At 44.9% G+C, this 25191-nt stretch overlaps 2 protein-coding genes across 2 annotated transcripts; one reads left to right on the top strand and one right to left on the bottom strand.

Moving 5' to 3' along the window:
• Positions 1-5060: 5060 nt before the first annotated feature.
• Positions 5061-7945, bottom strand: LOC110868350 (alpha,alpha-trehalose-phosphate synthase [UDP-forming] 1; the record flags this gene model as incomplete). The annotated part of the gene is given in 11 exon segments (XM_022117479.2): positions 5061-5398; positions 6016-6114; positions 6205-6335; positions 6415-6502; positions 6589-6711; positions 6797-6970; positions 7043-7160; positions 7229-7416; positions 7492-7592; positions 7669-7717; positions 7793-7945. Coding segments are annotated over 11 exon segments (1248 nt in total), but the record flags the coding sequence as incomplete, so codon positions are not given.
• LOC110868349 (alpha,alpha-trehalose-phosphate synthase [UDP-forming] 1-like) lies at positions 7814-8945 on the top strand. The gene is made up of 3 exons (XM_022117478.2): positions 7814-8138; positions 8224-8346; positions 8433-8945. Exons 1-3 carry the CDS (start codon positions 8007-8009, stop codon positions 8943-8945), a joined length of 768 nt encoding a protein of 255 aa, XP_021973170.1. The 5' UTR covers positions 7814-8006.
• Positions 8946-25191: the final 16246 nt, after the last annotated feature.

Below are 25191 nucleotides of genomic sequence, written 5' to 3'. Positions count from 1 at the left end.
TCACCTTTGACTTGCTTGATTTCCCAAAATTCGTCTTCTAGCTTCTGGACTTCGTGGGGAGGGCAATACTCTTTCTTCATGAGCTCTTTCAGCTCATCCCAAGAGAGAGCGTAAGCTGCGGAGATCCCACGTTTGTTACGTTCGACGGTCCACCAGTCGAGTGCTTGCAATTGAAATACTCCGGTTGCGCAAGTAGTACGGAAACTATCGGGACACCCACTCTAACGAAGGGTAACATCGATAGAATCGAACCACTTGAGTAGCTGGGACACACCTTCTTCACCCGTGAACTCCATCGGGTCACAGGCTTTGAAGTGTTTGTAGAGGAAAGTAGATTGCGACGCTTCTGTCTTGAAGTCTTCCGAGGTTTGAGAGTTGCTGAGAGAGTGCACCTGAGCGACAATTTGAGGAATGACTTTGGCCACTTCCTTGGCCACAAGCGAGGCAATCCTCTTATCGGCGCTTCGTTTGGCTCTTCTCCTAGTTGTTCGTCTCGAGGTAGAGTCGTTGGAAGGCATCTAGACAGAGAGAGATTTGGAATGAGATTCGATCATAATGATTTTGAGTTTTGCGATGCGATTGAGTGCGATCAAAACTTGTAGCGAGTAATATACTATACTTCACATAGGAGCCACATAGGAGACACGAGATTCCTAAGTTCTCACACAATGATTTGTTTGTTTTTAGATATTGATAGTTGTAGTTTACACTTATACACATACATATTGGTGTAGATTGCGCGAGGACGCGGTGAAGAGGGAGAGAGCGAGAGCGTAAGCGAGTAATTAGACATTAGTTACATTACGAACATTCGGTTTTCGCTTTAGATTGCGATGGTTGTGCGTGTTGCGCGTTTATAAAACAGGGAGCAAAAATCGATAAATCGAGAGATGGATATAGCGTAAAGTTTTAAATCGTAACACATAAGCGTAAATAGGTTCCAACAAGCGTAAAATCGGCGAGTCGTATGCTAGAAAAATAGATAGAGTGCCTCGGGTGTTTAGGCGTTGACTACCCAAGGTAACCCAACTATACCCAACAAATTCGTGCATGCGCGTTGCCCTAGAAGATTTATGCTTCCACTGGGATGCAGCTCATGGCATTCGTCTTCCTAGGCATCGTGTGGCTCGAGCTACTGTTACAATCGAGTCCTTGGTGAGAGCTTTTGAAACCATTTTATAGGGAGTGGAACGGTTTATTAAGTTAGGGGTTTCACCCCTGGCTTAACAACTTCGTTCCTAGCTGTGGTTATGCTCACTGAGTAAACTCGGGAGTTCCACTAGATTTCGAAATGGAGACTTTTGCTGAGATATGGATGTCACTCCTAGCTTAACGGAAAGTCCTTGTGATGGAAAATGTGCTGAGTGAGCGATCTTATCGAGAGTTCTTGGTTTTCACGCCTGATCTCGACTGGACCACTCGTTGTGTTATGCGAATATTTTTGAAAACGTGTGTATTGTTTTGGCCTTAGGAAAGGTTAAGTAACATTCCAGCCTTAGGAAAGGCTCTTCGTGTGAAGTTGTAGTATGCGGTGTTCACACGAAGTAGTAGTTTTTAGCGAATTTGATCGAGAGTATCAATTAGGCCCATACAAACCCTACTGGGTTCGTACGAGTCGGCCTGTTGGTACTTAGACTATAGACTAGGTCAATTTCTAAGACGTCGACCCAGACTAGGTCGAGTCACAAAATTTTACCTAATTCCCTATAATTATGGCTCTAATACCAATCTGTCACACCCCAACCGATGGCGGAATCATCGGGGCGCGGCACTAGGCGAATCAGATTGCTCAAGAGAATCCATAACAACTATATTGCGACAGTATTTAATGCGTTCATTATCCCATACTAATAAACCATATAATCACATAAGGTATCACAGATTTCTTTTCCTCTCGAACAATACAAATCCGACAACATAGATTCTTAGGTAAGTTTCTAGACTTCCTAGCTTGATTTGATGTAGACTGCGACTAAACCTGCAACATACGTTAAAACGACGTCAATACAAGTATTGGCGAGTATACAAGTTTTGATAGTAACGAGAAATAGATAAAAGTGTTGCGAATTACCAGATACATAAACGAGATACCTCAACATACATACATGCATACAAGACAGATACTACCAGCTAAGTCACTCGAGCTGCGATTGCGATTGCTATTCATCCTAACTAGACCCCGTCGGGTGCTATAGTACTATACTAGTTAAGGCGGGACCTCGCGAGTATAAGTCCTAACACACATGTAACTAGCATCACGTGTAAATATGCATAACAATTATTCGCAAGTCATAAACAGTTTGATTGAATAATTCGTTTTAACAAATTCGATTTAGTAGGAACGTATGTTACACCCAAAATGCGATAAAAGGGGTTCGAATATACTCACAGTCGGTGTTCGGCAAGCAAATACAACTTGGTTGGATTGAAGGGAGCGCGTATGAGATTATCCTGATTACAGATCGATAGCGTGAGCGTTGAATAGTGCATGAAATGGAGCAAGGTGTCAACTGGATCGGACAGTACTCCGATCGGATGGCAATCCGATCGGGTGGCCGGTCGATCGGGTGAAAGATGTGTTTGTGTATGATGGTTTGCCTTTTGAAGTTTTCGTTGTAGCATTTTGAAAACAGAGAAGTATCTCAACCTTTCGGGTCGGTTGATCGAACGGTTGTTCGATTGGGTGCTAACTCGATTGGTGGACACTTTTAGTGGAACAAGTTCACAATAGTTTGTTATTCAATCGGAGTGTAGTCTGTTCAATGTTCAGCTTCAAATTGTTGAAACCAAGTCAAGTGTGGGACCCAAGGTGCAATCCGTTCGGACGACGGCCTGTCCGTTCGGATGACGATCTGTCCGGTCAGACGACAATCCGTCCAAACCATCTAGTCGTCCTTGGTACTTGACTATTTTGAAGGTTTTTGGCGGTTTTGATCGAGACGGTGTTCTGTCGTGTTAAACAGCAGAAACCCCATCTCGAACCAGGGGACCCGTTCAGACAGAAATCACCCAAATATGGCCGGATTACTGGATCATGACGGTCGTTCTTGGTTAACCCGAAATCGGTCGTCTCTTTGTTAGAAACCAGATCTTGAACCAACTCGACACTAAGAATGAGTCGAAGGTCGGTACAAGCTCCGATTCTATCGGTTTTAAGTGCATTGAGTATAAAAAGTTGAAAGAAAGTTGGAACACGTCTTTCAATCCTTTTAACCTGAATGGGTGTAGATCTATGCGAAAACATTGTTTAATCTTGTGGAAATCCTTCAGATCTGAGTTGTTCTTGGTGGAATAAGGCCAAAGCTCGAAGTTCATAAGAACTCTATGATGACATCATCCTAGAACACCCCAAATTTCACGGTTAAAAGTTAAGATTCAAAGGTGAAAAAGATGAATAAGTGTGCGTAGATCATAAAAGTACAAGATTTAGGTTAAAAACTTACAAGAATCGCGAGAAATCGAGAGAAAATAGCCCCAAAGCGTGCTGGTCGAGTGAGAGCTCCACATCAGGGTGAATGATATGTGAGTGGGGGTATTTATAGGCAAGAGAGGGGAAAAGGTGGTGCGGTGATTCGGATCGGATGTCAGTCTGATCGGATGGTTGTTCGATCGGATGGCCATTCGATCGAAGTGACATTCGATCAAACGCCTCCGGCGAGCTGAGTTTTGGCGTTCCGTTTCGATTGTTAAGCGTTGCGATAGTTTGGGTACACATTTTCATCCATATTTTCGTATATTTATTATAATTAGTCACGTTGGGTTGTCTATACATATCCATATTTCAAATCCTGCGGTAATCGAGTTACGCATGCCTGCAAGTGCGTTTTTGAGTATTGAGTTGCACTGCGACACATCATGGCTATCAAGGAGGGTAGAATTGATCCTCACTTGACGTCTTCGTGGTTGTCAGCGAGTACAATGTCATGTGATAGCGATAAAGTATGCGAAAAATACTGCGATATAGCGATGTATTCGATATAGGTACATCATGATCCGAATCTCTGGTGCTAGGCGTAACGAGTATAACGAGTAGTAACAACGCACGAACGTGCGGGTTGTTACACAGTCCCTGATAAATCAGAGTGGGAAGTACCCGATGGACTGATGAATCTGCAACCACCGCTTATTACGAAACGACAAGCCGGACGTCCTAAAGAAAACAAACGAATCCTATCGCTAGGAGAGGACCCCACTCCCATACACTGCGGTAAGTGCAAAACGTATGGGCATTCTCGTGCGAGCTGTTTAGCACCGCCCAAAACAAAGACTTCTTCTCGCCGCGTCTCTAAGCCACAACCCACACCCGTCCAAGTTGAAGCCGGAGAATTTCAGGATTATGTACTTCAAAATACATACCCCTCGTTGAATTGAAAGGGCTTGACCAACTCATCATGTAATACATATGCCATATGTGGGGCCGTTCTCTCATTTGACTTTAGAGTGAGGGTGACACCCAACATACACAGGCCATATGCAATGGACCATTAGAAAAACATGATTAACATGAATTTATTACAAGGTTGTTGATGGGTCTCAACTTAACTATTTTATAACTTGATAATACTAAATAAATACACTAATTAAGGATTTGTTTATAGGTTTATGAATAAGGAATCATATACATCAAATTAGTGAAAGAAACCCATATTAAAAGTGTTTTTGGCCTTTTTATTATTTTCTTATAAACGTATACATATTTTAAATCTTAAACATAAAAGTTATACATACAAAATGTCATTCTTAGGGTTTTCTTGCTTAAAAACAGGTTGAATTTTATCCATAGTTAAATATAGTAGGTGTTACTTGTTTGTTTGGTTTGGTCAACTAGACACTGTTGCGCTCTTTTCTTACGATACTCTAAGCACTTAGATGATTTTAATAATTGTAACAAGATTAACTTATAACGATCATCGAGCCAAAGGAAATTAATGCATAAAATGAATATCACATTAGTACATTATATTATAAATAAAAAAATAATACACAAGGAAAGGCAAGCATAACAAGGTATATCAACAATATGATTGTACCTTGATCAGTTGGACATCTTTGCAAGCATGTTTGTTTCAAACTAGTCATGACTTATAAACCAAGTGATAATAGTCAAGAATAATAATAGTAAGGTATAATCTGTAAGTAAATGTTTTAACTGTATTCAAGGCTGGATTCGAATACGAAGCATTCCGGTTATTTATAAGAAATTGTTACAAAAATAATGACAGTAGTGATACCATCAGTTGAGACCTTGTGAACGACGTCCTGTTTCTATTCACAGGGCAGCAGCTATTGTCACTATCTGAAGCTATAACTGAATGGTCGTCGGCTTTGGTTTCTTCTTCTGAACGATTTGGAGACTGCTCGTCAACGGGACTCCCTAAACTTGAGTGGGTTGGGGCTGCTGTTGTAGCAGGAATGCCCAAATCAAAAAGCATGTATTTATAAGCACATGGTCAAGTAGAGATTGCAAATTGTATGCATAAATACTAGTAGTTGCAAAATAGGCAGGCATGATAATGAGTCAAAAAAGTTATCTTTCGGTACATATCAAAATGGGTTGGGTCAGGTTAATCTGAGACACTTTTATCTTCAAAATTTGCAAAATTGTTTATATATGACTAGTGTGTCACATAATTGCAATAAATTATATTATTGCAAAAATATTTAATTTTATTAAAAATAATAATGCTGGGTGACCTTCCTTCATTTAGTCTGTTTTTCTAAACTGGTCTTTTTGACTATCTTGGTTTTAAAAAGCTGTGCGCCTCATGTATCTGAGGCGTTTGAATGCAGAAAAATGTTGTATTTTGGGTTTTTATGGCTTGTAAAATGTAGGTAAAATGGTATAAAACTTTTTTTATAGCTATATTTTGGGTAAAGGAAGCTGAAAAACCTATGGGATATATACAAAAAATTATATAATCATCTTTGAGATGATCGTGTTTACATTTTGTTAAAATCTCAAGGCAAAAAGACCAAAGTGTCCCTAATTCAAACTTAAAGTTCTCATGACATTACCTTTGGAAGGAAATGACTGACACATGGCACATAGTCGATTGGAGCCTTAATATCTTTGTTGCGTATCACTTGACCTAAAATGCCATGTATTCCTACACCCTAAATAGAATTCACAAAAAAGTGGTCAAATATCAATGCGGGTTTCATGCTATAAAGCATCATCTAAAAAGGGTGAGAAAAAGGTCAAACCTTTGAGACACCATTGACTCGAACCTCAACAGACCGCTCGCCTTGAACAATGTCTACTGAAGCATTTGATATGCGTCCAGTCCTCAAATGATTCAACAAGTCCTTTGCTTGACGTCTTCTAAATTCAAAATCTTAACCAAAAGGACAGGAAAAGTTAATAACCTAAGGTTACAAAACATTACAAATAATGAAATGCAGTTAGGTACAAACCTGAATACTTATAACTCCAAACGATTGACGTCTCGCGAAGCTCACAGTAAGACCGTGGAGTTCGCGTAGTGAAATACTCGAAAACATGCTGCAACCAGCATCAAGTTTCAAGAACAAGTTGGAAATTTTCAAGAAAAATAACGGGTCATCTGACCCGTTTGACCAGTTACTAACCTTCATGCTCGCGATCCAATCTGTATGTATATTATTCGTCAAGTTTTGTGACCGATTCTTGTCAGTTGTTCTTATGAACACACTATGTTCAGCTGCAAGCCATACATTATAATCTTCAAAGTTCTGCAGAATCATTGAGTCAACAAAATTCAGATTGCAACTAAAAAGCAAGAAATTTAAATGCAGTTGCAAATAAAAAGCCTGTTACCTTTTCGAGTACGCAACGCTCGCTCCCACTTATAATAACAACCGTTGATGTTGGATCATCACAAAGCCTCTTTAAAGGCTGTTCTATCTCAGGGTATAGATTAAGTTCCGTTTCTTTAACTTGATCAGCCATTCCATCAGCATTCACCGGTTTGGTTAACGTTTCATTGAACCCCTATAAAGTAAAATTACCCATTTACCCCTTCTTTAAACCTAGCTGAATATGATAAAAAATAGGATACAATACCAATATGATCATACGGTTACTGGAACACCGATAGTGGTCAACTGCAAGTTCAGTTTGAAGCTGAGGTGGAATCTATTTAGTTCTCAGCTTAGCTTCTGCAACCGTATCATCAAGTTCACTATATGAGGAAAAAAAACTAGTTACAGAAAAATATAAAGAAGTAAACACAAATTAAAGAACACAAACCTAAGAAAAGTTTTAGCCCATTTTTTACATGTATGAGTAATGACATGCATGAAGTTATGATTGTGTCGTTTTTCCCTCTCTTCAGAAGGCATATTGAGAGCATACAGAATCGAAGATGCTACGTCTGTGATATTCCATGGATTTACCAAAATCGCCCCTGCACGAAGAGACTGTGCTGCTCCTACAAACTATGTAAATGTAACATGGAAATTGGTTATATAACGATAAAACAATGTTTGAGCGCTAAAAGTATGTATACGTACCTCACTTAGAACTAAAACTCCTTTCTTTGAAGCTTGGCAGGCCACAAATTCGTAGCTTACGAGATTCATTCCGTCCATTACAGATGTGATGAGTGCCACATCTAATCACATTGTACTTTAGTGAGCATTATATTAATTATTAAATAAAGTAATAGTGGAATTATCAAAATAATATACCAGCCACGGCGTATAGTGCACATAACGTATTAAAGTCAAGCGATTGATCCTGCAAAAATGCATAAGAAAGTGAGCCATTTCACAAAGAAAACATGAAAAATAAAGATGGATCAAAGAGACACACCAAAAAATGAACCGGCACCGATGTAGGCGTTCCAAATCTTCCACTGATCTGCCCAACAATTTCATGAACATGACGCGCAAACTTTTTGTCTGTCAAGAATTCAAAATGTTCAGCTTCAAATTGAACTTGCAGTTGACCGCTATCGGTGTTCCATTAACCGTATGATCATATTGGGGTTCAATGAAACGTTAACAAACCGGTGAATGCTGATGGAATGGCTGATCAAGTTAAAGAAACGGAACTTAATCTACACCCTGAGCTAGAACAGCCTTTAAAGAGGCTTTGTGATGATCCAACATCAACGGTTGTTATTATGAGTGGGAGCGAGCGTTGCGTACTCGAAAAGGTAACATGCTTTTTATTTGCAACTGCATTTAAATTTCTTGCTTTTTAGTTGCAATCTGAATTTTGTTGACTCAATGATTCTGCAGAACTTTGAAGATTATAATGTATGGCTTGCAGCCGAACATAGTGTGTTCATAAGAACAACTAACAAGAATTGGTCACAAAACTTGACGAATAATATACATACAGATTGGATCGCGAGCATGAAGGTTAGTAACTGGTCAAACGGGTCAGATGACCCATTATTTTTCTTGAAAATTTCCAACTTGTTCTTGAAACTTGATGTTGGTTGCAGCATGTTTTCGAGTATTTCACTACGCGAACTCCACGGTCTTACTGTGAGCTTCGCGAGACGTCAATCGTTTGGAGTTATAAGTATTCAGATTTCAAATTTGGAAGACGTCAAGCAAAGGACTTGTTGAATCATTTGAGGACTGGACCCATATCAAATGCTTCAGTAGACATTGTTCAAGGCGAGCGGTCCGTTGAGGTTCGAGTCAATGGTGTCTCAAAGGGTGTAGGAATACATGGCAGTTTAGGTCAAGTTATACGCAACAAAGATATGAAGGCTCCAATCGACTATGTGCTATGTGTCGGTCATTTCCTTCCAAAGGACGAAGATATATACATGCTTTTTGATTTGGGCATTCCTGCTACAACAGCAGCCCCGACACACTCAAGTTTAGGGAGTCCCATCGACGAGCAGTCTCCAAATCGTTCAGAAGAAGAAACCAAAGCCGACGACCATTCAGTTATAGCTTCAGATAGTGACAATAGCTGCTGCCCTGTGAATAGAAACATGCCATAAATGCACCCAACTTCTGCTCAAACCCATCAATGGAGATCATCTCCGATAAAAAATCTTATCCCAGATCCAGTATTCAATCAAACCGAAGCCAGCAAACGAACAAACTGAGACGAATGGAAGCAATGAATTCAGAAACCCTAGATAACAACCACCAAATTTCTCAGCAACACAACGAACAAGATCATCAAAACCTTGAAGATAACACCGATCCAATCACCAAAGAAACAGAGGATCAGTTATCAGTCAAACGGAGATTCTGAGAGCAGTTGAGGTGGTCGAGAGGAACTCCGTCGCCATTTCCGACAGCTTTTCATCTCTTTTCGCATCTCTCCGTCTTGCCCTCTCTGAGGTTACCACTCTCCAATTCCACCGAATCATTCATTCATGACGGAGAACGAGAAGAAAGCACTCCTCTCAGAGCAAAACTATACAAAAAAATTCAACAGATCCTTCAATCACGGAATCGATGCAGAAATTAGTAATACAACAAATGATGACATCCATTCAACCAGTAGAAACAAGAAAGTTATCACGAATTACAAACACATTAGTATCCAATTTAAGATCTGAGAATACGGAAAGTAAACAATAGATCAAATAACAAACCTAAATACGACTGGATTGCGGTCTGAAGTGATCTTTCCGTAAGATTCTTTGAGCATTGATTCAAATGCTCGAGTGACAAAACCTCCGGCCATGTTCGATTGTGTTGAAAAGTGGATCTATTAGTTGTGAATTGATGAGATCGTGATGAATCTGATCAATGTTATCGGCCTAATATTAGTTCATCATTACTTTGTGGTACAATCAGCTTCATCATGAATCAGACTCACGTGATATGTTTTTGACACAAAGATTTTAGGCTGCATGTGACTAAAGAACCAATAAAAGCTAATTGGCCAAATCACTTATTATTAGGGTGAGCGGAGACTCCCTAAGAGGGAAGAGGGGAGTCCCTCTTTTACGCACACCCAATCAGGTTATGTCACGTCAACCCCCCTCTTAAACTTTTCTCACATCCCAATTTGAGAGCGACACTCCCCTCTTAGGTGACTTGTTTTTTTATTAAAAAAAAATTCATTGGTTGATTGAAATGGGGGCCCACCTTCTCTCTCCTCCACTCTTCGATGCCTTTCCCCCAATTTTGGTCCCCGATTGAATGGCGGCACCGCCCCTCTTCGGTGGATTTGGTCCCCGCATGAGGTCACCGAGGGTGCCCCTCACCCTTATTAATTCAGACATCACGTCATTTTGGATTTCTTATATGATAGGTCAAATTGTTGTCTGAGTTGTGCAACTGTTGTGATTCAATATTATTAAATTCATATACGTGACCCAATAAAGTTTACTTAAATCAATTCTTTTGGAGGTCATTTTTTTTTTCATATCAGTTTGCATAAGGTTCAATCAACGGAAGGCACTTCGATCGGATTTACATCCGATCCATCATATTTGCAAAGTAACGGAAGGCACTTCGATCGGATCTACATCCGATCCAAAGACATTCAATTATCAAAACATATTTGACTTTCATTGACCACGTTCGATCGAAGAGCTAGTGATCCGATCGAAGGGCGATTCGCACGGATTGCCATCCGATCCATTGCCATTCGATCCAAAGTCATCCGATTGACTTTCGTTGACCCTGTCTGATCGGATACACATCCGATCCAATTAACTATTTGATGAAACAATGGTTAACCGGGCAGGGTTAACTCACTGGTCTCGTCAAGAAGGGTTAATCCCTTCCTCTCGAGGATCGCTGGCTGGATCACCGGTGGGTTGATCTCCTGCACAAGGAAACAAACCGTGACTCGTAACAAGGAGGATGGGGTGGGGGGTGCTCCTTGTTACCACTCTCCGGCGTGAGAATCAGTAGTTTGCTTGAGAAGCAAAGTAAGATAGTAGTAGTAGTGAGAGAGTTGTGAAGAGATACCTCAAACCTGGTTTGGGGTTGGTATTTATAGCCGAGGAGTGAAGGAGGAGGTGGAAGGATAGACTGGCGGCATGCTGCACCTTTGCAGACATGTCGGCCGGGGAGACGACGCCACGTCAGTCTGTCGCTTACGTAGACCTGACAGGTGACTGCCATTGGTTCCACTTGCACTGTGGTGTCAGACCCACTTGTTGAGCGTATAGGATGCGGTGCTAGCCGCATCGCTGCCTGCGGTAACATCTGATGTTATCGCGTCTCTTGCTTGTGATCAAGAAATACGCGAGATGCGGTGCTGGCCGCATCGTCGCCTATGGTGACTGTTGCTGTTATCCAGCTTCCTTGTATTGATAGAAGTGTTCACTGGACGCGGTGCGAGGCCGCATCGCTGTGAATACTTTCGTTTTCATACATCAGATGTGATGCTATGTCGCATCACTCTACCGTTCTCATGTTCCATGTAAGTCCTCCTTCATCACTAGATAGATTGGATTCAACCCTTGTGTCGACGCGTTCTCGCATGGGCACAAGTAGGTTGTTAGCTGGTGGGGGTTTTGATAAGGGTAATGGTCACTCGCGGTCGATGCTGACGCGAGATCTGGGACCATACCCCTTCAAATCCCCCCAGTCTAGTGTTGCTGCCACATGCAAGTTGTATGTGGGAGGAGTACTGGACTATGGTGTTTAGAAGGTAGTTTGGAGTCTAGAGAAGATCCTAGACCATGTGGATGGTCTTCTCTGTTTGTAAATGAAGCTGGAGGTCTGGAAGGGTCATTTGACGCCTCTTCCGTACCGGTGAAAATGTTTCGTCTGATGCGAAATTCTCAGCCTTTGGCTGGTTGCCACCTGTTGGTGTGCCGAACCAACTGTGGGAATTAGTTGGAGGAAGTGTACAAACTTCGAACCAATCTCTGAGATGGTGGTTGAAGGTGTGCACAAACTTCGAACCAACCTTTGAAGTGGTGAATGAAGAAGAGAGCATGCTGTTCCCATGATTGGATATCTAATGATGATTCCTTTTCGTGGGGTGTTCATGTTCTTCCCATTAGCTCTCAAGTGACCGCACGTCCTTTGCGGTTACCTCGTTGCTTGACATTGTTGGCCACAGTTGTGGGAACAACGTTGGGTACTTGCGTCATTGTTGGCCATGTTTGGTCGAACAATGTGATTCTGGATAACGGTCAAATAAACATGATCATAGGCATGGTAATGCCTACCATTGTTTATTCTATCCAACTTACAAGTAGGGTAACAAAGTCATAAGCAGACTTGTTACCGTTTGTTCGATCGCTTGTTGTTCGACAAGGGCTCGTATGATCCTTTAGGGATCTTGTCCGCGTCTCTTCCTTAGGCACCTTCCTTCACGCTCCAATACCGAGGGGTTTTTCCTTAAAGTAGTTTCGTTCCTCGATGTGGAGTTAGTTGTGGCTCTTCCGTAACAACCATTTGCGGAAGCTATGGTTATGTCCGCAGCGACTCATGAGTGTCTGCGGTTTTGCGTTCCCATATTCGCTCGAAACGGGTGTGTTGCTCGGATGTGGCTCTTGAAGGTTCAGGAGTCAGGGTTGCTGATGTGCGCGCGCGTACATTCCCTTCCTTCTTCTTGTTAAAGAAAATGTTCATGCACCCTCTGTGGTTGTGAACCGGACAGGAGGGATTTGAAGCTTGAAGAGAATGAAGGCAATGCGGTTTACCTGTTTCTGAGATGCGGTTCAGTCCAAAGAACAACGCTGGTTCTGAGTATCTGACACACTTGAACGGGCTCGTGTGTGTCATTTCCGCATATTCCACGTGTGCTCGTGGGTAGTGCGGACATGTATTATACCCCCTTATAGTTTGGAGATAGATATTTTTGCCTATTTTTAGGGGTATGTAAAAAAAACGACAAGCGGTATGGGTTATGGTGCGGTATACCAGAGAAACCGCATGCCGCTTGTAATTGGATAAGGTAGTCGCTTTTTGTTGCATACGTGGCTGATCTCACGTGTGAGTTGGTGGAAGTTGGTGAGATCTTTCTGGCATGTGCTGAAATGAAAGGACGTTTGCACTGCCCGAGGCATTAAATGCACTGTAGCAAAGAGTGTAAGCGTCTCTTATGTCAGGCGCGTGGGCGGCCACGCGCGCGTGATAACATTCAGCGAAAACGGCGCTTGACACGTGGTGTCGCGCAATTCGTTCTTTTTGAACGTGATGATTCGTTTTCTCTCTCCGCATTAATTGCGATGGGTATATAAGGGGAAACCGTTCGTGGTTTCCCCTCACTTGTTCGAAATTTCAAAAATTTGCCGTTGAGAGAAACCTTTCCTTTGTCTTCTCCAACGATATTTGTTGAAAGTTCCGGTGAGGTTGTTAGTGTACATCTTTTATATTCTTGATGGCTGAACCGTCAAATCCACACAATGTGGAGGGTGAAAACCCTGAACAACCGGTAGTGGATACTGATGAAGATGACGAGGACGACATGGATGTTGCCGGTGGTGGCTTACCGGTGTTGAAGTGGTCGAAGGGTGGTTTCAAAACCCTGATGACCACCGTTCAGATGGCCGACGAGTGGGATGCTACTTACCCACAAGAGGGGGATACCGGTGCCAATGCTCCGGCCGGTTATATTACTTTGTGGCTGATTTTTTCAACGACGGCAACCTTAGGTTGCCGGTGACAGTGTTCGTTGCGGAGGTGTTGGAGTACTATCATCTCCATATCTCCCAACTTAGTCTCTTTGGAATATTCCGAATCAGGAACTTTGAATATACTTTCTGTGCCCACGGCTTACCCATTACTGTTGAAAATTTCCGGCGATTCTACCAGTTGACGGTGAACACTGGTTTTTTCTCTTTTACTCAACGGCATGGGAGCTTGAAGTTGATGACGCCTCCTAAAGGTGTGACCGGCTGGAAGAAGAAATTCTTCTATGTTAAAGCCTGTGCGGTCTATGCCAGCATGTCTTTCAGGAATGTCAACGTTGGAGTTTCTGATGAAGATATTCCCGTTGCCACCGCAAAGACTGTGGATTGGTTCTCTAGGTTGCGGCCTATTGAACTCAAGAAGTTGGATAATAATCATCTGTGGGTGTTGCGGATGATGCTCACTAGGCCGGATAGGAAGGCAAGGCCCGTTTTGCGGGAAAAGAGTGGTGGTAAGTTTGTTACTCTTTGTTGTTTTCCTTACTTCCTAGTCCTTGTAGTAACATGCATGCATGTGTTGCATCAATGGATGCGGTTGGCTTGTGGAGAATGTTTGAGCCCGATTTCGAGGGCCGGGTTGAGCTTATTGCGGTTGAGTTGAAGGAAGGCTTCAACCTAGAAATTGTTAGCAACTTCCGCGTACCGACGCGCGCAATGTTGAGTGCCCCTGTGCCGGGAGACGCAAGAGGTATTTCGTAAGTTGCATCTGTTTTTCCAGTTTATCCGTTTTAACTGGTTTTCTTGACTGTTTAAATACAGTTATCCTTGCGGATCTGGGGAAGTTTGAGAAGCGCATCCCCAAAATGCATGCGGAGAAGAAACCGGTGAAGAAAACCGCGCGGGGTCGTGGCAAGGGGAGGGCTGAAGGCTCAGTTGCCCCTTCTTCAGTGTCTGAAGCCGCAGGTACCTATCGATCTTGTTATCGCGGATATACCAATTACGTGGTAGTATCTGACACCCTTGAGGGTTTGGGTGTTATAGGTAGTGGTGCGGCTGCGGGTGGAACTGCTGCGGGTCCCCCTGTTGTTGGTGAGAAAAGAGGACCAGAGCAGAAGGCTGCTGGTGGTGGTGAACCAAAGTGTCGGAGACTGCAGTCCAAAAGGGCTGCTCCGGCGCAAAAGAAACCTGCGGTTGTTGCCGGTAAGTATCTTTTTCCATTGTTTTGTATGTACAATGTGTTGGAGTAACAATTGTTGCTCTTTGTTTTGCAGAATCCCAAGGTGCAGGTTTTTCTTTTTTTGACTTCCCTTCGTCTCCCTTGCATACTGCTGTTGCGGGTGCGGGGGTGCCGAAGGAGCCAGTTGTGCCCAAGGAGCCTGCGGCTCCTTTTGTTGGGCCGGTTCGCGATCCCACCGTGGAGAAGACGGTGGAAAAGACTGCTGCCCAGATTTTCGATACTGTAGATTCCTCTAACAATCTGATCTCTCCTAATGAGGGTGATGGATTAGACTTGAGGTTTTCAGATGCTGGTAAGCAGAAGTCTGATGCTGAGGTGCGGCAGCATGATGCTGAGCCGCAGAAGTCTTCTACTGGTGAGAAGGGTACCGTTTCGTCTGCCGGTGGTGCGGGTTATGATGGGCCTCCAATTCAGCCTGGGGAGTCTGAATTGGAGTATTATTACCGCACCTATACCCAGGGTCGAAGTACTGTTTATCACCGACCCCTCTGGACTGTTATGCAGGGGGATGATATTTCCAACGACCCCTCTGCGTGCAAGGAGATTCTGGGTGGTCTGGGCACCCCATTTGAAGTTGAACGTGCCCGTTCTGCACCCCGTGAGTTGCGGATCAACCAACTTTCTACCATGCTAGTAGGAAGTTCCATAGTGGCGAACGCCATTTTGGAAGACTACAAGGTGTTAGGCCGCAGGGAGGAGGAAGCTGCTCGCTTGCGGGCCGAAGCGGAAGAGTTGGTCAAGGCTGCTCGTGCGGGTGCGGAGCAGCTTGAGAAGGATAGAGCTGCTTTTGAGAAGCAGAAACAGACCTCGGAGTGGGCTGCCACTGCTCAGCTGAAACAGGTTCGTACTCTTACCAAACTTCTTTCTGGTGAACGCAAGAGTTGGAATGAAAAGTTTTCCAATGAGCGCAAGAAGTGGAATGAATCTTGGGTAAAGCAGAATGACAATCTGTTTCGTGCTCGTCAGGAGTTGACGAATGCCAAGGCAGCGAACGTTGCCTTGGGCAAAGAGAAAGCTGCAGCTGAGGCGATTGCAGTTAGAGCGCAGCAGGCAGAGGCCGAGGCCGTAAAGGCGCTCGCAGAGGCCAAGGAAGCGGGGGCGCGTGCTGCGAAGGCACTTGAGGAGGCCAGAGAGAGGGAGAGCCACTCTTCTAAGGCTCTTGAAGAGGCGAATGCTGAGCGCACCCGTTTAGATAAAGTTGTTGCCAGCCTTCAGGTATGACTCGTTACCTCTGTTGTATATTTTTCTTCCTTTTTAGAATGTTTACTGATGTTTGAGTAAACTGTTTTTTGCTCTTTGAAAGGCTGAGGTTCAGACCCGGGAGGTCGCGGTCACTGACCTCACAGCCCGAATGACTGCAGCGGAAGAGCGGGCCTATGTTGCCGTTGAGGCCAGAGATGCTCTGACCTCTTCGTTTAACCAACTGGAGGCTGATCGTGAATGGATGCGGAGGCATGGTATTGCGCATGTAAGTATGTTGTGATGTCTGTGCCAAAAGTTGACCATATGCTGACTTTATTATGCTTGTGTTGCAGATTGTTCAGGCCATTATGGATGCTCCTGAAACCGCAACTGGTTTGGACTTGGTCAAGCAGCGTGCTCGTGACGCTGGTTTTAAAGCTGGTTATAGCCGCTACATTGGTCATATGAATATTATGTCCAAGGGCGGTTATACTGAAGAGCGGTCTGGGTTCCATGGTGTGGATACCGAGTCGCTTCTTGACGCGGCCGTAGCCTCCTTTTACGATACGTCCCTTTCTTGCGTGGAGGAATTGGACGACTGTTTAGAGGCTGCGGATTATGTAGATCGGCTGCGGATGCTCTATGCCGATGCGGAAGAAGAAGATCCCGCTGGTGGTGCTGGAGATGGTGCAGGAACCAGCGGTACAAAATAGGGTTTAGGTTGGCTAGTGTGCCCCCTTTTTGTCTTCCTCTTGTATAGAATAGGAACTTTATGTAAATCCATTAAGCATTGCGTGGGTGCTTGAATTTTTTGAATATAAAGTTTTTTGCTCAGTTTGTACAAGTGTTTTTAATCCTTGCATGTTTGAACGTATGTATGCGGATCTCTACCCATTGTGAATGGGGTCGAGTGTACTCCATACTGCTGCGGTATGAGTATGCGTCAATTCCTTTATTTACCCCGTTAGGGTTTTAGAATTGTGTAATATATATCCGGAACTCTACCCATTTGTGAATGGGGTCAAGTATACTCCATACCTTTGTCGTATGAGTACGCGTCAATTCCATTGTTTGCCTTTTTGGGCTCAGGAATTGTGTAAGCTTTGTAAAAACTTATATATCCGGAACTCTACCCATTTGTGAATGGGGTCAAGTATACTCCATACCTTTGTCGTATGAGTACGCGTCAATTCCATTGTTTGCCTTTTTGGGCTCAGGAATTGTGTTAGTGTAAACAAAAACTTGTTTATCCGGCCGGATAAATATGCAAGTCTTTTTGCCTTTTGCTGGCCTATTACAATATTTGTGTGTGGTTACCACTTTGTATGGGTATCGCGAATGAAGATTTTGCCAATCTGTTTTTGGGATACCGCAAAGTGGACACGCATTTGTAATAGTAGTAACAAACAATAATGTATAAAATTGCTTATTTATTTATTTGCCAATGGCCTGCGGCCCGATATGTTACATAGAAAATGTAGGAACATGGCTTACATATAACAGCGTCGAAGCTGTTGTGCGTTCTATGTTCGTGCGATAGGTTCGCCTTCTAACGTTTGTAATTTATATGCGCCTTTCCCTAAGACCTCTTTGATGAGGTAGGGTCCTTCCCACTTGGGGGCAAGTTTGCTTGGGCGCTCAGCATTAGATGCTTCGTTGTCGCGTAGGACGTAGTCTCCTGGATTGAAAGTACAAACGCGGACGCGCGTGTTGTAGTACTTTTCAAGTTTGGATTTATATTTGGCCTCGTTGATGGCAGCGTTTTCGCGCCTTTCTTCCAAGAGGTCCAAATCGATCCTGCGTTCCGTGATGTTGTCTAGTTTTTCAATAGCCAACATTCTAGGAAAGGGGAGACCTACTTCCGCGGGGATCACTGCTTCTGAACCGTAGACTAGGCTGAAGGGTGTTTCCCCATTGCTTGTTTTTGGGCTTGTACGGTGAGCCCATAAGATACTTGGGAGTTCATCGACCCAGCCACGCCTGGCCGTTCCCAACCGTGCCTTGATGCCTTCGACTATACTTTTATTGATACTCTCGACTTGGCCATTCCCTTGCGGGTGTGCTACTGATGAGAATATGTGCTCAATATGTAGTTCTTCTAGCCATTTTTGGAATTCGTCGGCAGCGAAGTTGGTGCCGTTATCGGTGACAATGCACATTGGTAAACCGAAACGGCAGATGATGTGTTCCCAAATGAATTTTCTTGTTATCATAGCAGTGGTTGAGGCGAGCGGTTTTGCTTCTACCCATTTTGTGAAGTAATCAACCGCTACTATGATAAATTTGACCGCACCCGGAGCGTCAGGGAAAGGTCCCACAACGTCAATTGCCCATTTCTGAAAGGGCCATGCGGTTGTGACGGGGATTAAGTTGTTCTATGGCCGCAAAGTTTTTGGAGCATGACGTTGACAGTCGATGCATTTGCGCAACTCTTTGACGGCGTCCAGATGCATGCCGGGCCAGTAATACCCGGCATTCATGATTTTGGCCACTACCATGCGTGGTCCAGCATGTATGCCACATATGCCCTCGTGTATCTCTCGGATGAGGTATGTGGCATCCTGGGGGTTGACGCATCGTAGGAGTGGCCCTAGGTATAATTTTCGGTATAAGATACCGTCTCCCATTCGATAGTGGCACGCTTTGTGTTGTAACTTGCGTGCCTCTGATTTGCTTTCGGGAGTCACACCTGATTGCAGATATGCGATAATAGGTGTCATCCATGATGTTGTACCGTATTGAAGGACGTTGACTTGGCGCAGGGGTACCGAAGGATTTTGCAGAATTTCGATGCGTATCTCCTTTGCCAAGTGTTGGAAGCTGGTGGATGCGAGTTTTGATAGTGCATCCGCTGACTTGTTTTCACTTCGATTAATATGTCGGATATTGAACGAAGCGAATTTGGATGTGAGTTGCAGGGCTTGCTCGAGGTAGAGGATCATGATGTCCCCTTTTGCGGCATAGTCGCCGCGTATTTGTCCTGCAACCAATAAAGAGTCGACGTGTGCTTCCAGGTGTTGCACGCCGAGTTTGACTGCTAAGCGTAGTCCCGCTAACAGGGCCTCATATTCTGCCTCGTTGTTTGTGCTTTTGAAATCGAGGCGGATTGCATATGTAAGCTCTTGGCCATCAGGGCTGACGAGTCGTAGACCTGCGCCCGCACCTTCCTCGTTGGAGGCACCATCGGTAAATAGTGCCCATGTTTCTGAGGAAGATGGCGTTGGTGCAGGATTTTGTGCTTCTTCGCATTCTTGGATGCGATTCACCGGTACTTCGGCGGCGAAATCAGCTAAGACTTGACCTTTAATTGTGGGGCACGGTTTGTAGTGTAGCGTGTGTGCGCCCAGCTCGATTGCCCATTTTGCTAATCTCCCAGAGATGTCCGGTTTGGATAGGATCGGGCCGATCCTGTAATTGGTTAGCACTGTGATGACGTGATTTGCGAAGTAGCGTCGCAACCGTCTTGAAGCGTGCACTAATGCTAGCACCAACTTCTCCATTATTGAGTACCTTGTCTCTGAGTCGTTGAGCATCTTGCTGATGTAATAGATGGGTGTTTGAACCCCCTCCCGTTCCACTATCAATACCGCACCCACCGCATTGTCCACGGCGGATAGGTATAATATGAGTGGCTCATCCTTGCGTGGTGCGGTTAAGGTTGGGAGTTGTATCAAACACTCCTTCATTTCCCGGAAAGCGTTTTCAGCCTCTGCGGTCCACTGGAATTGTTCTTTCTTTAAACAGTTCCGCAGGGTCTTGATGAAAGGATAAGACTTAGCTGCATGGTTAGCTAAGAATCTGTTGAGTGCTGCTAGCCTGCCGGCTAGTCGTTGCATCTCTTTCATCGATGAAGGCGATGGCATGCGCTCGAACGCCTGAACTTTCTCCGGGTTCACCTTGAATCCATCTTTAGTCACGATGAACCCAAGGAATTTGCCTTCTTCCATTCCAAACGAGCATTTCCCTGGATTGAGCTTTATGTTAACGCTTCGTAGAGTCTGGAATGTTCTTTCAATGTCTGTGAGCATGGTATCTTCCTCCATGCTCATGACGACTAGGTCGTCCATGTAGATTTCGACACTTTTGCTTATTTGGCCGCGGAAAGTGTCGTTCATCAGCTTTTGATAAGTTGCGCCCGCGTTGCGCAACCCAAACGACATTTTTGTATAACACTAATTCCCGGTGGGAGTGCGGAATGCCGTTTTGTCTTCATCCTTGACTGCCATTTGTACCTGATGGTACCCTTTGTAGCAATCGAGGAAACACTTCCATCTGAATGGTGCGAGATTATCGACTTTTTCGTCGATTTCTGGAAGCGCGTAACAATCCTTGGGGCAGGCTTTGTTAAGGTCCTTGTAATCGACGCACATGCGCCAGCCCCCGGACGGTTTTTCTACCATGACTGGGTTGGATAACCAAGTCTGGTATTTAACTTCCCGCAGGATGCCTGCGGAAAGCAGTTCTTCGACCTGCTCTTGCATCGCCTGGTTTTTAGCGGATCCAAGGTGGCGTTGACCTTGGATCACCGGCTTGATACCTGGTAAGGTATTCAAGTGATGTTGCGCTATATCACGTGGGACCCCGGTCATGTCCGCGGGTGTCCACGCGAAGATGTCTTGGTTCCTGAAGAGAAGCTGCTTCAGGTGCGCTTTGGTGGTCGGGGACAAGGCGTGACCCAATGTGACCTTTTGTTCTGGGTATCTCGCGTTGAGAACCCATTTTTCTGGTTGGTCATTGGGAGTAGGCCTTGCGACCTTGGTCGGACGTACTTCGTCCGTCATCATGACGTCTCTGCGGGCATAGATTATCGCGACCCCCGATTCGGTTGGGAAACCGACAGCAGAGTGGGGGACGGATGTAATCATATTGAAATCTCCTTGGGATTCTCTCCCAAGGAGTACGTCACATCTGGAGGTGTGAGGTAAAACCATGAAGTTTACCTCTTCTGTTCTTTTGTGCCTTCCGCTGGTAAGACGCACAGGAAAAGTGATCTGGCCTAGGGGAAAGACGGTTTCCCCTGCGAACCCGGCCAATGGATAATCTACTGCTTGCAACCGATCTTTGTCCTCCTGTTTGAACTGGTTGAAACATTGTTTGTAGATTATATCAGAAGTACTGCCCGGGTCGATGAATAGACGCTCGGTGCAGTAGTGTGCCAGTTGGCCTGAAATAACGACGGCGCGCCTATCGCGCGGTCCGCCTCGGACTTTTGGGAAGACGACTTGCTCGTCTTTCCAGTCATTGTCTGGCCTTCTCGCCGCTTTGCGCGGCCTACCTTTGCCTCCGTTGATCATGTGGGTGGAAGCCACGTACATGGTTCTCTTCCCGGAGGAGGTACCTTCGCCATGAGGGGTGATGCGCTTGGTGGGTTTTTGTCCACCTGGCAAAAGATGTTGCAGCTTCCCCTCTTTTAAGGCCCGCTCAATCTCCAGCCGGAGACTGATGCAGTTGTTGGTGGTGTGGCCCGAGTCCTTGTGATACTCACAGTAGAGTGTGAGGTCCTGATTTTTCTTGGACTTCATTGATTGGGCCGGTCGCAAGAATTGCGGGTCTGTAAAAAGGACCTCGCTTGGCGACATGGTGATCTCGGTCCAGTTGCGGTCTCGAGAATCTTTCTTTGGTGCCCGGTTGTCCCGTTGAGGACTGCGTTTCCTCGGGTCAAACGGGTTGGTCCGCGGGACATATGGTTTGGAAATATCGCTATTCCCTACGTCCCGGTTGCGTTTATTGTTACGCTTGGACCCTTGGTTGGAAGTTTCGGCCTGGTGTTCTGCCTGTGCCATATGCGGCTCGAGGGACCGCTGTGTCTGGGCATATGTCTTGACTGCGGCCATGACATCTTCCCATTTTTTAGGCAAGCCTTCTTTGCCGGAGATGGTCATAACCATCTGCTTATCTTTCACGGCCTTGATGAAATGGTTCCGTGCCATTTGATCTGCCACGTCGCCTATTTCTAGGCACTCTTTATTGTATCGGACAACGAATGCTTCTAGGGATTCGTTGTCTCTGCGCCAGATATTCATAACGTCCAACGAGTCACGCGCGTGACGTCGTTGCTGGCTGAAATGAGCGAGGAACTTTGCATGAAAGTCCTCGAATGAGGCCAGTGATGCCACTGGCAAAGAATCGAACCAAGCCCTGGCCAGACCCGTAAGGGTCTGGGGGAAAAAATTACACCAAGTGGGTTCGTCCCACTGGCCATTGCACCCTGCGCCTATGAAAATGTTCATGTGGTCGTCCGGGTCGGATGAACCACTGTATTTCCCAACGTTGAATGGGAATTTTGTTGTGGTGACATGGGCGTGGGCTATTCGCGGGGCGAATTTGGAGTTTTCGGCCGCCTTTGGTCTGTAGGGTTTATTCTCAGGGCGCTTTGCAGCCCTGAGGTATGTACTGCGGGGGTGAGTGGGAGGAACATAGTTGCGTCCTCCCGGTCTGCTGCAGGTGTCATGCGAATCCCCACAATATGTACGGTCGTCCGGGTCGGTACGACCATACCCTTCGGTGTATGGTTGTGGGCCCAACCGGCTCTGAATTCCAGAGCCATGTCGGGATGTGGATCGTTGCCTGTCCTCGACGTAAGGACCTAGGCGAGTATGCACTGGTCCCCTGGTGTGGGACCCGTATGCGGAATCGTCCTCGTTGATTGTGTGGACCGAACAGTAGGATGATCCGCGGTCTTCACGTCTGCTTCTCGAAGCTGGACGTGAATGCGCCCTGCCTTCGTATTGTAAAATACGATCGGCAGGGGTGTGCGGTGCTGGGGTCGGCCCAGCTTGTATTTGCGCTTCCGCACAAGCGCGGTTGTATGTTGCGGCCAATAGGGTGGCCTGTTGGTCATACCAGGCGTGGGGGTCCATGTTCGGGGGGATCACAGATGCGTATTGTGATAAGTCGTGTCCGAACGTTAGGGATGGACCCCGTTGCGTTGATGTGCCGACGTGTCCGGGTTGCGATGTTGAGGGATTGACCCCAACCGGACTTAGATTTGTGGGATTTTGGTTATCCCAAGTGTTGTTTTGGTGATCAGTCATGATCGTGAGAGAGGGAAAAGGATGGTTGTAAAAGTGCTAAGAGTAGCGGTGGGCGCCAATGATGAAACAATGGTTAACCGGGCAGGGTTAACTCACTGGTCTCGTCAAGAAGGGTTAATCCCTTCCTCTCGAGGATCGCTGGCTGGATCACCGGTGGGTTGATCTCCTGCACAAGGAAACAAACCGTGACTCGTAACAAGGAGGATGGGGTGGGGGGTGCTCCTTGTTACCACTCTCCGGCGTGAGAATCAGTAGTTTGCTTGAGAAGCAAAGTAAGATAGTAGTAGTAGTGAGAGAGTTGTGAAGAGATACCTCAAACCTGGTTTGGGGTTGGTATTTATAGCCGAGGAGTGAAGGAGGAGGTGGAAGGATAGACTGACGGCATGCTGCACCTTTGCAGGTGTGTCAGACATGTCGGCCGGGGAGACGACGCCACGTCAGTCTGTCGCTTACGTAGACCTGACAGGTGACTGCCATTGGTTCCACTTGCACTGTGGTGTCAGTCCCACTTGTTGAGCGTATAGGATGCGGTGCTAGCCGCATCGCTGCCTGCGGTAACATCTGATGTTATCGCGTCTCTTGCTTGTGATCAAGAAATACGCGAGATGCGGTGCTGGCTGCATCGTCGCCTGTGGTGACTGTTGCTGTTATCCAGCTTCCTTGTATTGATAGAAGTGTTCACTGGACGCGGTGCGAGGCCGCATCGCTGTGAATACTTCCGTTTTCATACATCAGATGTGATGCTATGTCGCATCACTCTACCGTTCTCATGTTCCATGTAAGTCCTCCTTCATCACTAGATAGATTGGATTCAACCCTTGTGTCGACGCGTTCTCGCATGGGCACAAGAAGGTTGTTAGCTGGTGGGGGTTTTGATAAGGGTAATGGTCACTCGCGGTCGATGCTGACGCGAGATCTGGGACCATACCCCTTCACTATTCGTTTTTTAAAACTAATCATTTATTTGTTCGTTTGCAGGTGATTCAAGGTGAAAAACGAGGAGCATCATGGCTGAAGAGTTCTGCAACACGTTTTACAAGGCGTTCACGTCCGAATCTTCCGAAACATTGACTGTGTTGGATATATGTATGTCCGACCTTAATTAAAGTCAACGTAACTAACTCGGTACGATCCGAAGAGTTACACGTTGGTACACAAATCGTATATGTTCACGAGTAGGTAGATTATTATTTATGAAATAATAATAGTTTAAACCTGAGGGACTTAATATTAATTAGATTATTATTAAGAGGATTATAATTGTATAATCTTAAAGGGCCTTAATGTAAGATTGAGTTTTATAAAAGGATGTTTAAGGTGGAAACCCTAGATAGACTTTTATAAAAACACAAAACCCTAGCCACCCTCCTAAGCTTGGCCGCCATCCTCTTGTCGTCGACCAAGCATCGCCGCTGCCTCCTTCTTGGCCGGTTCTACTCTCGGGTATCTTGTGTTCGGTTGTGAACTTCCTACTAGCGAGGATTCGTTGTAACCCGCGTGTTACAATTCCAGTGTAGTCGTCAAAGGTTGATTACTAAAACCCTCTATGGTTGTTTATTCCGTTTATTTGTTTATACGCGTATAACCTTGATCCTGATTGGGAATATTTATTAATCGGATTAATAAATCAAATTTATATAATCGGATTTTGGTAAATTATATAAACCGCTTCCGCTAATATTTTGATACCATGATTCCCAACAGTGGTATCAGAGCCACGGTTACACGCGTATAGATGGTAAAGTTACAATTTTGATCTATGTTTTATTTGTCAAAAATTATTTGTTTTGACACAAGATCAAAAGCTTTTGGTTATCTATGGATTGTGATGTGAATCGAGCCCTAGGTTATGTATGACCTTTGTCATGGTTGTGTTGGTTATGGTTTTATTTTGATTTGTATTTTTTTCGGATATTGGATCCGATGTAATAGTATTTTTTATTTGTATTTTGTTGCGGATATTGGATCCGATGTAATAGATAGGATTAGAATAGATTTGATTTTATTGTATTTTCAAATTTATTATTATAATCCTTCGAGTACAAGATCAAGATCAAGATAAATGGCGAACAGGTACCATGAAGATAGAGATCGCGGGTCAAGTGGGAGCTTTCAAAAATTAGCTTTTGAAACCCTTTTTGACTAGTTCGTTTCGTTTCTGGCTAAAACGAAACGGCCAACCTATTAGGGGCTCAATTCGTTTTTTTTATTGTGTTTTGTGGTTGTGTTTTATTTA

This window comes from Helianthus annuus, chromosome 7 (genome assembly GCF_002127325.2).
Source record: "Helianthus annuus cultivar XRQ/B chromosome 7, HanXRQr2.0-SUNRISE, whole genome shotgun sequence".
NCBI classification, from domain to species: domain Eukaryota; kingdom Viridiplantae; phylum Streptophyta; class Magnoliopsida; order Asterales; family Asteraceae; genus Helianthus; species Helianthus annuus.
This window is presented reverse-complemented; position numbering and strand designations above follow the sequence as displayed.